Source organism: Macaca nemestrina, chromosome 2 (genome assembly GCF_043159975.1).
Source record: "Macaca nemestrina isolate mMacNem1 chromosome 2, mMacNem.hap1, whole genome shotgun sequence".
Taxonomy (NCBI): Eukaryota; Metazoa; Chordata; class Mammalia; order Primates; family Cercopithecidae; genus Macaca; species Macaca nemestrina.
In genome coordinates, this window is record NC_092126.1 from 158898298 (window position 1) to 158913178 (window position 14881).

Here is a 14881-nt window from a genome sequence, read left to right on the forward strand (position 1 = left end):
GCAGACAGCTGCTGGAGGGCTGTGAATTGTTTCTAGGGATTAGGTTTGGTTTAGTGGACAACAGCCAGTTCATGGGTAGGGGATGACTGGATACAAACAGGAATGGTGAAATTGGAATGGAGTTAGCCAAACCTGTACTTGAATCCTGGCCTTGGCACTTCATCCTTGAGTGACCAGGCAGGTGTTCTAACCTCTCAGAACCTTTGTCACTGCATCTGTGTAATTGGGATAATCTGATCAACTTCCCTGGAGCCTTGTGAGGAGTAACCGAGATAACATTTGGAAGATTCCCTGTATGCAGTGCCTGGCACATGGTTGATCTCGACACCATTCTGTTTCCTTTCTAGAATATGGGACCCTGCAGTGTGATGGAGAGCTGGTCCCACAAGGTCATTTGGGGCATCCCCAAAACTGTGGCACTCCTTTGATTCTTAAGGAGTTACTAAAAGGGAGCCAAGCTTGTTTGGAGGCAAACCTTCACCCGTGAGCTCAGAGGCATGGAGGGAACTACATCCCCCACCTCGGGGCCCATTGCAGGGCAAATGCACCTGGGGCTCACCTAGAAAGGCATTTCTTAGGCTCCAGCCCAAAATTATCTCTCCCCTCTGACTCCCGAAGCTCTTTCCTACTACAGCAATGTTAGAATTGGAAGGATCCTCAGAATTTCTCTCTTTAAAACCTCTCTTTAAAACTCGGGCCCAGAGAAGCTGACTGGTCTTGGGCCACAAGGGTCTGGACCTCATGTCTTAACTCCAAGCCTAGTGCCCTCGTCATTTATACTCAAGTGTGCAGTGGCTCCAGTGTTCACTTTAACTGTTTCACAGGTGTAACGTCTTGCCTCCTGAATTACAGTATAAACCTGTAGGTTCTTTTAACGAATAAATTTTGGATGGCATTTGCTTTCCTAGCCCCAGTGCAAAGCTATACCATGTATTTCAACCAATATAGAATAATTTTTATCAAGTTCACCTTTCTCACTGCCCTATTACATTCCACTCCCACTCCCCGCCCCCGCCCCACCACCAAATCCCATCGTGAACGAATTATGGTAGAAAACATTAAATTACAATGCTGAAGCCCATTTCATTTTTTGGACTCCATTTTGAGATGATTGTGCCTAAAAATGGAATTTGGTTCATGTTTTGGATTTTTCTTGATTGTTCTGAGGACCCAAGGTGGCTGCAAACATTGCCTAAATAGGTTGGCTATATTTTCAGGCTTCTGCATTTATTTGAAAGTCAAAATGAAATTTTAGCTGGGCATGGTGGCGCGTGCCTGTGGTCCCAGTTACTTGAGAGACCGAGGCGGCAGGATCAGCTGAGCCCAGGAGGTCGAGGCTGCGGTAAGACGTGATCTCACCACCGCACTCCAGCCTGGTGACAGAGCAAGACCCTGTCTCAAAAGAAAAAATAAAATAAAAAATAAAAAATAAATAAAAGTCAAAAAGGAGTTTAGAAAAAAATTTACACAACAAAAATATATCCTGAGGCTTAATAGCACAGAGCGACAAATCAGATAGTGAAGAAGTTTTTAAAAGTCCCTTTTCTCCCTCTCAGTGATTGTATTGCTTGATTCATTTTGGACAATGAAATAATTGCACAGCTGTGCTTAGGGCTCCGAACTGCAGTGCTGATTAGAGAGAGAGACAGTGGCAATGTCTTGCTCGTGGCAGGCACTTCATATTGCGGGTAGGATTTGGTAGTATGTGCTCATGTTTCCCGCAGCCCTGGCCCTCTTTTTCACTTCTCCTCTGGGTCGTGTGTGTCCAGGCCAATCATGTTCCCACTTTGAAGCTGCCTGCTGACTTTCTGGTCTTTTCTGGGAGTGATCCAGGCTCTCTATGGCTGGTTGCCGCTTTCTCCGTGTACAGGGAGGGACACGCACCTCTCTGTCTCTCTCAAAGAACCAGTCTGAGATTTAACAGTTCAGCAAGACCTACTCTCGCCGTCCTACAGAAAGTGACAATTTCCCATTTCAGGTGTTACTTGTTCTAATTCTGGTTAGCTCTAGGCTCCTAGATCCTTCAAATGGTGATTCACAATTCTTCCAAAAATGATTATCCACAATTTTCCTAAGTTTTCTCCAACAGAATATTGTTTTCACCATAGGTTTCCTCTGAATACACATCAAACAGAGACCTCCAAGCCGGTACATTGCCATCTTTTTGCAGCCCCTGGCCTCCATATGTGGGTCCCAATCGTAGGGACAGGACAGCGGGTCAGGACTAGGGCCGGGAGATTCGGGAGTCTGGGAGATTAGAAGGCTTATTTGTTGATTCTTGAGTTCAATTCATTAAGTGACAGCAGATTCATCTCATTTTTAGCACACCTCTGTCCTCAAGATCTGAAATGCGTGCTGCTGACAAGTTTGTTAATGTAACAATAGTAATAATTTTGACAGAAACCACAAGTGACAATGAGACGACTGTGTCTGATAAAATTAAAATAGCAGTTGGAAAGAACTCAAGCGGCATTCTAAGCTATGATTGTAAGTATCGTATAATTTTATTCAAAGTTTACCTGAAGACTTACCTACCTTTTTTGTAAACCTTTTCATTATATGTGAAAAGGAGGCAAGAACTGCGTCATTGAACTGACAACTGTCTCTAAATTTCTTTTTAACCAATTCTTCTTCCCTTTTCTTGCTCACTTGCCCTCTGCTTCTTTCCAGCTATCTTCCAAGTCATCAAACTGACCAGTGTGTTCCTCTCTAGGGAGGTATAAATGACCAGACAAACCACTGCTGGACAGGGAAAGGAAAAGGAGAAACAACGGGGCTTTCTGTCGAGTTACAGCTTTCCAAATGATTACAGAAAGCTTTACCTATGGCTGGGCGTGGTGGCTCACGCCTGTAATCCCAACACTTTGGGAGGCCAAGATTGGCAGATTCCTTGAGCCCAGGAGTTTGAGACCAACCTGGGCAACATGGTAAAATCTCTACAAAAAAAATACAAAAAATCAGCCAGGTGTGGTGGTGCAGGTCTGTGGTCTCAGCTACTTAGGAGGCTGAGGTGGGAGGATTGCGTGAGCCCAGGAGGGTGAGGCTGCAGTGAGCTGAGATCATGACATCACACTCCAGCCTGGGCAATAGAGCAAGACCAAGCGTTACCTGTACTATTTTCCCCTTTAGACTGACACACAAACCCACCATGTAGCTGTAGCAATTTGCATTCGCTGTGTTACAACGGTAGTGGCCGAAAACAACCACCATTTATTTATTGCAACCCTGGAATTCTTTGGGTCTGAATTTGGGCTGGGCTCAAGTGGATAGTCTGCTGATCTGGGCCAGGCTTAATTGATCTCTGCTGGGCTCACTTAAGCATCTGCCATTAAGCTGCTGGGTCAGATAATTGGTTTGTCTCTGCTCCACATGGTCTCTTCTTCTGAGCAGACCCATCCAAAGGATTTCAAGAGAAGCAAGGGGGTAAAATGCACAAGTATTTCTCAAGGCTCTGCTTACACGTCAGAGTTACAACTGTCCAGTTGGCTAAAGCAATTCTCATGACCAAGCACAGTGTGGAAGGGCCCTGCCAAAGGGGTACAGAAAGGTGTGAGTAAATTGATGTCATGACTGCAGTCAATCCACCACAGCAGTCATCAGAAGTTCCTCACCCCAGAGGTGACCCACTGGGGCCAGTCCCGGGAAGAGGTGTTTGCAGCTGGTTCTCAGTCCTGGCTGGCTGCCAAATCCAGAATCCTCTGTTGGGCCACAACTTATTTGACTTTTCTATAGCATTTGACACTAGTATCGTTCCCTTCTAGATGGTCCCTTCTTCCTGGGCCTGCATCCACCATTCTCCTAATCACCTTTGTGCCTCCCTCATCCTTCTTTTTGCTTCTTCTAAGACTCCTTTCTTCATCTCTTAAATGTTTGCTTGTTTGTTTGTTTGTTTGTTCATTTGACAGGGTCTCACACTGTTGCCCAGAGTGCAGTGGGATGATCTTGGCTCACCGCAACCTCCAACTCGCGGGTTCAAGCGATTCTCCTGCCTCAGCCTCTCAAATAGCTGGGATTATAGGCATGCGCCACCACGCCCAGCTAATTTTTGTATTTTTAGTAGAGATGGTTTTTGCCGTTTTGGCCGGGCTGGCCTCGAACTCCTGACCTCAGGTGATCTGCCCGCCTTGGCCTCCCAAGGTGCTGGGATTACAGGTGTGAGCCACCACACCTGGCCGGAAAATACTTTTTCCTGTTCTCTGGCTTCAGTGGCAAAGATAAATTGTTTTCTTTGCCCAAAATTGTAGAATCTCTTGCTCTAGGCTTTTAATCCGAGGCATTTTCATGTGGCAGTTGATGAAGGAGGCTCAGTTACAGTGTGGGATGTTTAGTAGAGAGGAGCCATATAACTCTAACTACTCCTATTCTCTCCCCCTAATCCATTCTCAGACTCAGTTTTTTTTTTTTTTTTTTTTCTTCCCAAGACAGAGTCTTGCTCTGTCACCCGGAGATGGAGTGCAATGGTATGATCTCGGCTCACTGCAACCTCTGCCTCCTAGGTTCAAGCAACTCTCCTGCCTCAACCTCTTGAGTAGCTGGGATTACAGGTGCCTGCCACCACACGCAGCTAATTTTTGTATTTTTAGCAGAGACAGGGTTTCACCATATTGGCCAGGCTGGTCTCAAACTCCTGACCTCATGATCCACCAGCCTCAGCCTCCCAAAGTGCTGGGATTACAGATGTGAGCCACCACGCCCAGCCCAGACTCATGTTTTAACCCTAATGCCTTCCAACCCATTTTTATTTATTTATTTATTTTTATATTTCGAGACAAGGTCTCACTCTCGCTCAAGTTGGAGTGCAGTGGCATGATCATGGCTCACTGTAACCTTGAACTTCTGGACTCAAGTGATCCTCCCACTCGAGCCTCCTGAGTAACTGGGACTACAGGAGCTTGCCACCATGCCCAGCTAACTTTTAAATTTTTTCACTGTGTTGCCCAGGCTGATCTTGAACTCCTAGGCTCAAACGATCCTCCTGCCTTGGCCTTCTAAAGTGCTGGAATTGCAGTTGTGAGCCACTGCACCTGGCCCCAAAACTTATTAAAATGCAAAGTATAACAGCAATGGGGTGGAGTAATTTTCACAAATTACCTTATCCATATTGTCATGCTGAATATATTTTAAAATTATTTGTGCTTCTCAGTGACCTTTAGGTGTGATTATTATGGCTGTAACAAGACTGCGGATGAATGCATCAATGGTTTGGCATGCGATTGCAAACCTGGCCTGCAAAGGACTAACCCACAGAGCCCTTTCTGTGTTGGTAAGTGTTTCACCTGCTTTTAAATGTTCTTCACAACTCCACTTTCTCTCCTTTTGCAACAAAATTCACTGCTTAAGTTTCCACGTGCATTTCAGAGTCCAAGTGATGTGACTTCTGACTTTAGACATATGGACCATGGCTGGGACCTTTGCTAACCCATGTCCAGCTTCACAGGGGACACATCATGTATGGAGTCAATAAGCATCTCATTTTACCTAGAAGAAGCAATGTGAAAAACACTGTCATGTTGTCACATGTGACTTTGGGGTTAAAGAGATTGTTTCTGAAAATTACCCAGAAATCATTCTGTTTTGAAGCTTCCAGTCTCAAGTGTCCTGATGCCTGCAATGCAGAGCACAAGGAATGCTTAATAAAGAAGAACGGCGGGGCCCCTGAGTGTGCGTGTGTGCCCGGCTACGAGGAAGATGGTAATGGGAATTGCCAAAAGTAAGAAAAATTACTTTGTTTTTGTCTTGCCATAGCTGGAGCTAGGCAAAGAAGAGAGACCTTACAACACGTATATAGGCGCTGAGTCAGGAAGTTGGTAAGCTGGCATAGGTTGGCAGAGACAGAGCATCTTCATCATCATCATCAATAGTTTTTTTTTTTTTTTTTTTGAGATGGAGTCTCACTCTGTCCCCCAGGCCAGAGTGCAATGGCGCAATCTCGGCTCACTGCAACCTCCGCCCCTGAGGTTCAAGCGATTCTCCTGCCTAAACCTCTCGAGTAGGTGGGATTACAGGTGCCTGCCATTGCGTCCGGCTAATTTTTGTATTTTTAGTGGAGATGGGGTTTCACCATCTTTGCCAGGCTGGTCTTGAACTCCCGACCTCATGATTCACCCTCCTCGGCCTCCCAAAGTGCTGGGATTACAGGCATGAGCCATTGTGCCCAGCATCATGGATAGTTTTTGAGCATCATCTATGCTCCAGGAAACACACTAGGTAATACCTATCGCACAGCAACACTGTCAGGAAATGTCTTAATTTCCCATTTTCAGGTGAGGAAACTGAATGTAAATAACATCCTCCAGCTCACAGGGCAGCAAATAAGTGGCAGAGCCATGTGGTGTCACAGCCTGAGAGGGTCCCACTACCCTCCATGCCTCTTGGGTCCAGTTTTGCCTGAATTGCAGAATCTTCCTGAAGCCTGGAGGATGGAGTGTTCAGTCAGTAACAAATGAGCCTGCATGGGATTGCATACCCCCCTCACCTTTCCAGAACCCCATGGAAGGTGGTCTCCTGGAAGAATGAGAGTGTAAGGAAGACAAAAGAAAGAGCAAAAAAAAGCAAGGGAGGACAGAATAAAAGGAAGATGGAAAGGAAGAGGTGGAGATTGGGGTGGGAACTCTGACACGCTCCCCACAGGGGCTCTTTAACACTGTTTCCTATCGCTCACTGTATTTCAGGTGTGCATTTGGCTACAGCGGACTCGACTGTGAGGACAGTGAGTATGAAAGTCTTGCTATTATAAACAAGTTATTAAACATCTGAGAAATCAGTAGTGACCCCATTCAACATCCTGCCCAGTCCTTCAAAGTCTCTGTCCTCTTTCATAAAGAGAGAGACCGTCTGCCTCCAGTTTGCCTTCTGGGTCCTGCCATGCCATGCCCACCCTTAGGTTATGAACAGCAGCCCCTCTGCCGTAGAAAATAACAGAAGTCAGCCCCAAGAGTGGGCTGGTACCTCTGGACTTGCTTGCGACCAGAGAAGGGTGTCTTAGCATTATATTGATTTCCTACATTAGCTTACCTATGTGTTATCTGCTGCTACTAGAGATAAAAGACCAGTACATTCAAAAAATTCTGGTGATTGTAGAAGAGCAGACCTAGAAACCAGACATTTAAATACTCAAATCCTTTTGTCTCAGAGCTATTTACTGGTTTGGGATATTTTGCTGCAAATTCAAATTCTGTTCCCTCCCATGCCCCACCCCCACCAGATTAAGACAATACTAGCTTTAAATTTTCAATCATTTTATATTCTAAAATGTACATAATGAACTAAAGATCAGTCTTCCAAGATGAAGGAAATATTACTGTCAGCCTTCCTGCCAGCCATGAAGATAGTGATGAGTGACATTCTCCATTTTTACTGTATTTTATTGCAAGGAATAATTTGCTAAGTCTTTTTTCAGGGCTTTCAATTTCCACACCTATAAAATGAGAAGTTTGGACCAGACAAACTTTGAGGTCTTTCCCAGATTTGCTAGTCTATGGCCCCATGAATCCACATTAAAAGTGGCATTTGTGGAAGTCATATAACAGAAAGAGACAAAGAGGTCTAGAGCAGTGTTGTGCATTGTGCAATAGAAATATTATGCAAGCTACACATTTCATTTGAAATTTTAGAAATTTCAAGTAAATTATCAGAAGTAAAAGGAAACAGATGAGGTTGATTTTAAGAATATATTTTATTTAACCCATATAGCCAAAATATCATTTCAACATGGAATCAATAAAAAAAAGATAAACCAATTATCTCACATTTTTTTCACATGAGGTGTTTGCAATCTGGTGTGTCTGTTACATTGTGTCTCATAGCCGCAGTCAGGTGTCAATAGTGCCAACCAGGGCAGAATTAGGAGAGGAGAATGGGTGATAATGAATGTCTAGACTCTTCCCTCGTTGATGTTATTATCAAGCCATTAGCTGGCTCCTCTAGCAGTGACATTTAACTCCAACCTGGTTTCCTTAGCTTATCAGTAAGGTGAGGTATGGAGGGCAGGCAAAGGCAGCAGAGGTAAGGAGGGAGGTGTGGCCCTCAGTTAATACTCCACTCCCCACAAAGTCCAGGAAGACCCTGCCACCATCGGCCTCCTTTATATTTACAGTCTTTTGTCTGGCAAGGTTGCCCTTTCCAATTGAGTTCTGAAGGCACAGTTTAAGAGGTGTGAGGGGCGGATGCTAAAGGAAATAGGCCAACTATCCAACCGGGCCTGGAGGGTTGGAGACCAGAGCCTGATCGTCTTCACAGCTAGGAGTCCCTGGGAATCACGAACCTGTGCAGTAGACAGTTGGGGGCCGGCTTGCTGGAGACTGTTCTTATTTTCTTCTCCCTTTCAGAATTTCAGCTGATCCTCACTATTGTGGGCACCATCGCTGGCGTTGTCATTCTCAGCATGATAATTGCATTGATCATCACAGCAAGGTATGGGATGAAAGTGTCCTTTTTAATTCTTTTTTTTTTTAATAGAGAGATGGGGGCCTCACTCTGTTGCCCATGTTGTTCTCAAACCCCTGGATTCAAACCATCCTCCCACCTCGGCCTCCCAGAGTGCTGGGATTACTGGCATGAGCCTGTCATGAGCCACCACACCTGCCAGAAGTGGCCTTTTCCTGTGGCACAGCACCACCAGCATGACACTCTCTAGTTTCCAAACACATTCATCCTCTCCTGGGCAAGAGAAGGGAGAAAAGGAGAGGCCTTTCTAATACCACTAAAGTTTTTTCCTTACCTTAGTTTTCTTCTTATTATATAAGCAATAGCATGATCATGGAACAAAATCAAGAAAATAGAGAAGTGGGTAAAGGGGCGGAATTTAAAAATCACTCACAAAACCCACCACGCTGAGGCAACTAACATTTTGAGATGTATTTATTTCTATCTTTTAAAAGATAGATTTATTTCTATCTTCCAGATTTATTTCTATCTTTTAAAATAATATTATATACATAATTTTGTATCTTTTGTGTTTTTAAAATTTTGGATTGAGGTTTTTTTTTGGTTTAACACCGTAAGATGACATAGCAACCATTTCCTTATGTCATTAAAAACTCTTTGTTGCCGGGCGCGGTGGCTCACGCCTGTAATCCCAGCACTTTGGGAGGCCGAGGCGGGCGGATCACAAGGTCAGGAGATCGAGACCACGGTGAAACCCCGTCTCTACTAAAAATACAAAAAATTAGCCGGGCGCAGTGGTGGGCGCCTGTAGTCCCAGCTACTCAGGAGGCTGAGCCAGGAGAATGGCGTGAACCCGGGAGGCGGAGCTTGCAGTGAGCCGAGATCGCGCCACTGCACTCCAGCCTGGGCGACAGAGCGAGACTCCATCTCAAAAAAAAAAAAAACAAAAACTCTTTGTTAATGTAATAGTATTTAACTCCACTGAAGTTGTGAAATACAGTTTTCATCATGTCACTTCCCTGTCCAGGACTCTGCTACAGATGGTCTAAAATCAACCTCAACTGAACCCCTGGGTTTTTTAAAACTTTTTTTAAGAAAGGTTATTTCGTTAGCCGGACATGGTGGTGGCACCCCTGTAATCCTGCTACTCAGGAGGCTGAGGCAGGAGAATCCCTTGAACTGGGAGGTGGAGGCTGCGGTGAGCCAAGATTGCCCCACTGCACTCCAGCCTGGGTGACAGAGCAAGACCCTGTCACACACGCACACACACAAACACACATGTGTTATCTCTGCAAGGCTATTTCTCAGCTTGGTGCCTTAAGGTCTCTTCTCTTACGGAAAGGGCAGTACAGTTCATTCATTCAACAGATATTCAGATAGACTAAAGGTCTTCCCATTAACAGGGAGGCAAATGCTGTGATCTCTTTCCCATTCTACATGTGCCAACTGGGGATCCACTTTGAATTTTTTTTTTTTTTTTTTTGAGACGGAGTCTAGTTCTGTGGCCCAGGCTGGAGTGCAGTGGCGCGATCTCGGCTCACTGCAAGCTCCACCTCCCGGGTTCACGCCATTCTCCTGGCTCAGCCTCCCGAGTAGCTGGGACTACAGGCGCCCACCACTGCGCCCGGCTAATTTTTTGTATTTTTAGTAGAGACGGGGTTTCACTGTGATCTCGATCTCCTGACCTCGTGATCCGCCCGCCTCGGCCTCCCAAAGTGCTGGGACACTTTGATTTTTTAAAGCTACTGTTTTCTTACATTTAGTTCATGTCTTATATTTTGGCAAAATAAGTAGTTTTCCACTACAATGTGAGAGGATAAACAGATTTTAGGTTCCTGAAATATTTTGTTCTTGTTTTTTGTTTTTTGTTTTTTTTCTTAAGACAGAGTCTTGGTCTGTCACCCAGGCTGGAGTACAGTGGCATGATCTTGGCTCATTGCAACCTCCACCTCCCAGGTTCAAGCGATTCTCCTGCCTCAGCCTCCCGAGCAACTGGGACTAGAGGCACGTGCCACTGTGCCTGGTTAATTTTTGTATTTTTAATGGAGATGAGGTTTCACCATGTTAGCCAGGCTGATCTCGAACTCCTGGCCTCAAGTGATCTGCCCACTGCGGCCTCCCAAAGTGTTGGGATTACAGAGGTAAGCTACCAAGCCCAGCCTCTTTTCACGTCTTTGAACTTATTTTACTCATTTTACCCACCGAGGTGATTCTTAGATGTTGACTTTGCTTGAATGAAATGCTGTATCACAAATTATCTTTTCTCTTTGACCTCTATTATCATTTCCAGAAATAATTCAAAAGCACACTTAAGAATAATAATATTATGAGCAAAATATGAATGAGGCCAGTGGAATTAGATGGTTATGTTGGATCAGCATTGAAGTCCAGGTTTTGTAGATACTCAGAGCTCATGAGCTTAAACTTAGGGAACCTACACTGAAGAAAATAATGAAGTGTTTTATTTCATTCTTAGTGGGGCATCAAGTCTGCAACTTATTCTTTCATAAAAAAACCGTTGGTGTTCTTTGGTTATGCAACTTATTCTTAATTGGTTCAGAAATGTTAATAATTGGGGAATCTGGGTGATAAGTGTGTGAGAACACTGTAATATATGTATTTTGTAACTTACAAATAAATGTGAAATTATTTCAGAATTTGAAAATATTTTTAAAAAGAATGTTAACATTTACTTCAAGAAACTTTCTGCCATTGTCAAATCCTAATTCCTCTTACTGATTACAGATCAAATAACAAAAAGAAGGATATTGAAGAAGAGAACTTGATTGACAAAGACTTTCAAAATCTAAAACTGCAGTCGACAGGCTTCACCAATGTTGGAGCAGAAGGGAGCATCTTTCCTAAGGTCAGGATAGCGGCCTCCAGAGACAGCCAGATGCAAAATCCCTATGTAAGCCAGAGCAACGTGCCCCGCCCTGACTATTAGGTGAGTCAGTGGGCTTTCGCTCCTGCTTTTGGGACTGAATGCACCAGGGCAGAGCAGAGACCTGGTTGTTGGATCTTCAATCCTTGGCTGCCCTGCAGGCTTTCTTTTTCTTTTTCTTAACTGAAAGAGAGAGAGATCAAAAAGGGAGTTCTCTGCTGTTGTAACTCTGAGCATCTATGTGATTTCAGACACATCACTTAATTTCCCTGGCCTTTGCTTTTCTCATCTGTAAAAAGGGCAGCTTAATTTAGATACCTCAAAGGTCCTTTAGATTACCAACTTCCATGAATATGACTCCAGAGATCATGATGATACTTCTCAGGCTGTTTAAAGACCTAGGTCCTCCGGCAGGACCAGGGAAGGACATTGGATGTAAACATAGTTCTGTGGGATCCTTTTCACCAGGCTGTGTAAAGGCAATGCTCTCTTTCCCTGCTGCTTGATCTCAAGGCAACTCAATCTATTTTTTTAGTTCTATTTGTTGTTGTTGTTGTTATTGTTTCGAGACAGGGTCTCACTCTGTCACCCAGACTTGAGACCAGTGGTATGATCTTGGCTCACTGCAGCCTCAACATCCTGGGCTCAAGTGATCCTCCTACCTCAGCCTCCCAAGTAGCTGGGACTACAGGCACATGCCACCATGCCCGGCTAATTTTGGTATTTTTTGTAGAGACGGGGGTTTCTGCCATGTTGCCCAGGCTGGTCTCAAATATTTGAGCTCAAGTGATCCTCCCACCTCATCCTCCCAAAGTGCTGGGATTACAGGCATGAGCCACTGAACTGGGCATCAGTCCATTTCTAAAGGGATAAAATGGAGCTTAGCTTGTTGGCTCATCCCCATACTCCTAGCACTTTGGGAGCCGGAGGCAGGAGAATCACCTGAGCCCAAGAGTTTGAGACCAGCCTGGGCAAATAATGAGACCCCATCTCTACAAAAAATAATAATAATAAAAATATAGCTTTTTTTTTTAAAGGAGATAAGGCTAGTTAGGCTGGCAATACTGTATTTCTCTAGGGAGAACTTTCAAGGACAATAGCTTGTACCCACTGGGTTTGTACTGGATAATCATAGCTGGCACTGCTTAGTGTGATTGAATGAAATGTTGAAAGGAGGAAGCCTGTACGAGACTTTTGGAGGAAGAGTGACAGGAGACTGAGATGGAAAGAAGGAAGATGGTGAAGGAAGAGGAGAAAGGGAGCTGGGGAAGAGATGGGGAATGGAAGAGACACGAGAGAAACGACAGAGAGAATGTGGGAGAAAGCTGAAGAAGACAAATAATGAAAGTAATATTAATAATTTACAGATCTAAATGATCTCATATGTTTCTGTTGGAGTATTTTCTAAGAGTATTATCTCTCCCTCTCTCTTTCTGTCTAGAATCATAAGAATGTGGAACCCGCCATGGCCCCCAAACAATGTACAAGCTATTATTCAGAACATTTAGAAAGACTGATGGAGAAGTGAGCACTAGTAAAGATCTGGCCTCCAGGGTTTTTCTTCCATCTGACATTTGCCTGCCTCTCTGAATGGAAGTTGTGGATGTTTGCAATGAATCCAGCTCGCTTGCAAAATGAGAGTCTATGACACTAAATGTAGTAGATGCTATTAGATGCTTGTCAGAGAGGTGGTTTTCTTCGATCAGTACAAAGTACTGAGACAATGGTTAGGGTTGTTTTTTAAATTTTTTTTCCTGGTAGGGCAACAAGAATCATTTCCAATGTAGAGGAAAACTCCCCAGCATTGCTTGCTGAACATTGCTCTTGAGTTGAAATAAATGACCTAATTCCCCTGGGAAACATATGCATCAACTGTGGAGGTCCAAGGAGATGAGAAGAGATACTCACCATCTTTCAAGGGTCACAAGCTCACTCTCTGACACATCAGAATAGGGATACTGCTTCTATTGGAGGGATTTTGGCAACCTTTGAACAGCTCAGAGCTTGCAACCGAGCCTCACCCAAGAAACCTGGAAGGAGACATATCTCTCAGCTTTTTCAGGAGGCGACTGGGAATCCAGGAAATTTCTGATGCTAATTAGACGGCCTAGACTAAAAATGCCCACTATGGGGTACACTCTATAGTTTTTGAAATGCTAAGAGGCAGAAGGGGCAGAGCGTAAAAAAACATGACGGGGTAGAAGGAAGAGAGGCAAAGGAAACTGGGTGGGGAGGATGAATTAGAGAGGAGGCACCTGAGATCCACCTTCTTCCTTAGGTCCCCTCCTCCATCAGCAAAGGAGCACTTCTCTAATCATGCCCTTCCAAAGACTGGCTGGGAGAAGATGTAAAAACAAAAAACCCAGGAGTAAGAGCCTTAGGTCAGTTTGAAATTGGAGACATGCTGTCCGGTGAAGGGTGCGAGAGGGAGCTTAAGCTCAGGGGTCCAGCCACCTAGCCTCGGGGTATAGGTTCCTGAGGTGTGCCTTTGGAGCCTCAGCCTTCCCTGGTGACAGAGGCTTAGCTGTGGCCACCAACACACACAGCCACACACACACACACACCAATGGGGGCAACCATATCCAGCACAAGCTTTTATAAATGTTATTAGTGTCCTTTTTTATTTCTAATGTCTTGTCCTCTTAAAAGTTATTTTATTTGTTATTATTATTTGTTCTTGACTGTTAATTGTGAATGGTAAAGCAATAAAGTGCCTTTGTCAGATGGTGTCCTTTCTTGTGTTTGGGGCTTTTTTTTTTTTTTTTTTTTTTGAGACACGGTCTTGCTCTGTCACCCAAGCTGGAGTGCAGTAGTATGAACATGACTCACTGTAGCCTCAAACTCCTGGGTTCAAACAATCCTCACACATCAGCCTCCTGAGTAGGTGGGGCTACAGGAGTATGCTATCATGCCCAGCTAATTTTTTTTTTTTCGGTAGAGACAGGGTCTCATTATGTTGCCCAGGCTAAGTTTGGGGGTTTTGATGATGCACACAGCAGTTAGTCTCATTTTAAATAGCAAACATGACACATGGTAAATGGGAGTGATTGACATCTGCTGTCCTTATTAGGGGTTATTGGATTACCCAAGGTAACATTCTACTGGACAGGAGACATTTGCTTCTCCCGTGCACATCCCACTCCTATCCCATGATGAAGTGGCCAAGCATTTTGGGTGAGGCTGATCCTGCTCCCAGCTACAGAGGTTGGCCCTAGTTGACTCAAGCCAATCAGTGAAATCCCATGCCTCCTTGCCACAGTAATTGTCCTAAAAGTGAACATGTGGCATAAGTGGATACAATTAGAATAAAGCCTAAACTTTGGTAGGAAGTTTGGAGAAAGAGAAACTTTCTTCTTCTGAAAAGTGAGCTTGAGGGTGTGAGGTCTTAAACTGCTTCTGTTTCGCTGGGGACAAAGCTGACACACACACAGGCGAAGAGCTGAGAGACCCAGAGAGAAATGGACCTGGCACCTTGATCAAACCATACCTGAAGGCTCTGGCCTTTCCTCAGCTACAAGGCCAATTTGAGTAGTTTTTTCCTGTTATTTGCAGTCAAAAAATCCTCACTGATACCACTTATGTTTATTCTTGTATTCTCATGGCTAAGTGGTG

The 14881-nt window shown here is 44.4% G+C and overlaps 1 protein-coding gene across 1 annotated transcript in view; it reads left to right on the forward strand.

Annotated features, from left to right (window-relative positions):
* The window catches only part of LOC105470253 (mucin 13, cell surface associated), a 30313-nt gene extending 16320 nt beyond the window's left edge, over window positions 1-13993 (forward strand). The window contains exons 6-12 of the mRNA XM_011722053.2: window positions 2324-2487; window positions 5144-5263; window positions 5581-5710; window positions 6672-6709; window positions 8328-8412; window positions 11131-11332; window positions 12711-13993. Of these exons, the coding sequence (XP_011720355.2) occupies window positions 2324-2487; window positions 5144-5263; window positions 5581-5710; window positions 6672-6709; window positions 8328-8412; window positions 11131-11332 (739 nt within the window). The 3' untranslated portion in view covers window positions 12711-13993. The remainder of the gene's footprint in view (window positions 1-2323; window positions 2488-5143; window positions 5264-5580; window positions 5711-6671; window positions 6710-8327; window positions 8413-11130; window positions 11333-12710) is intronic.
* The last annotated feature ends 888 nt before the right edge of the window (window positions 13994-14881 follow it).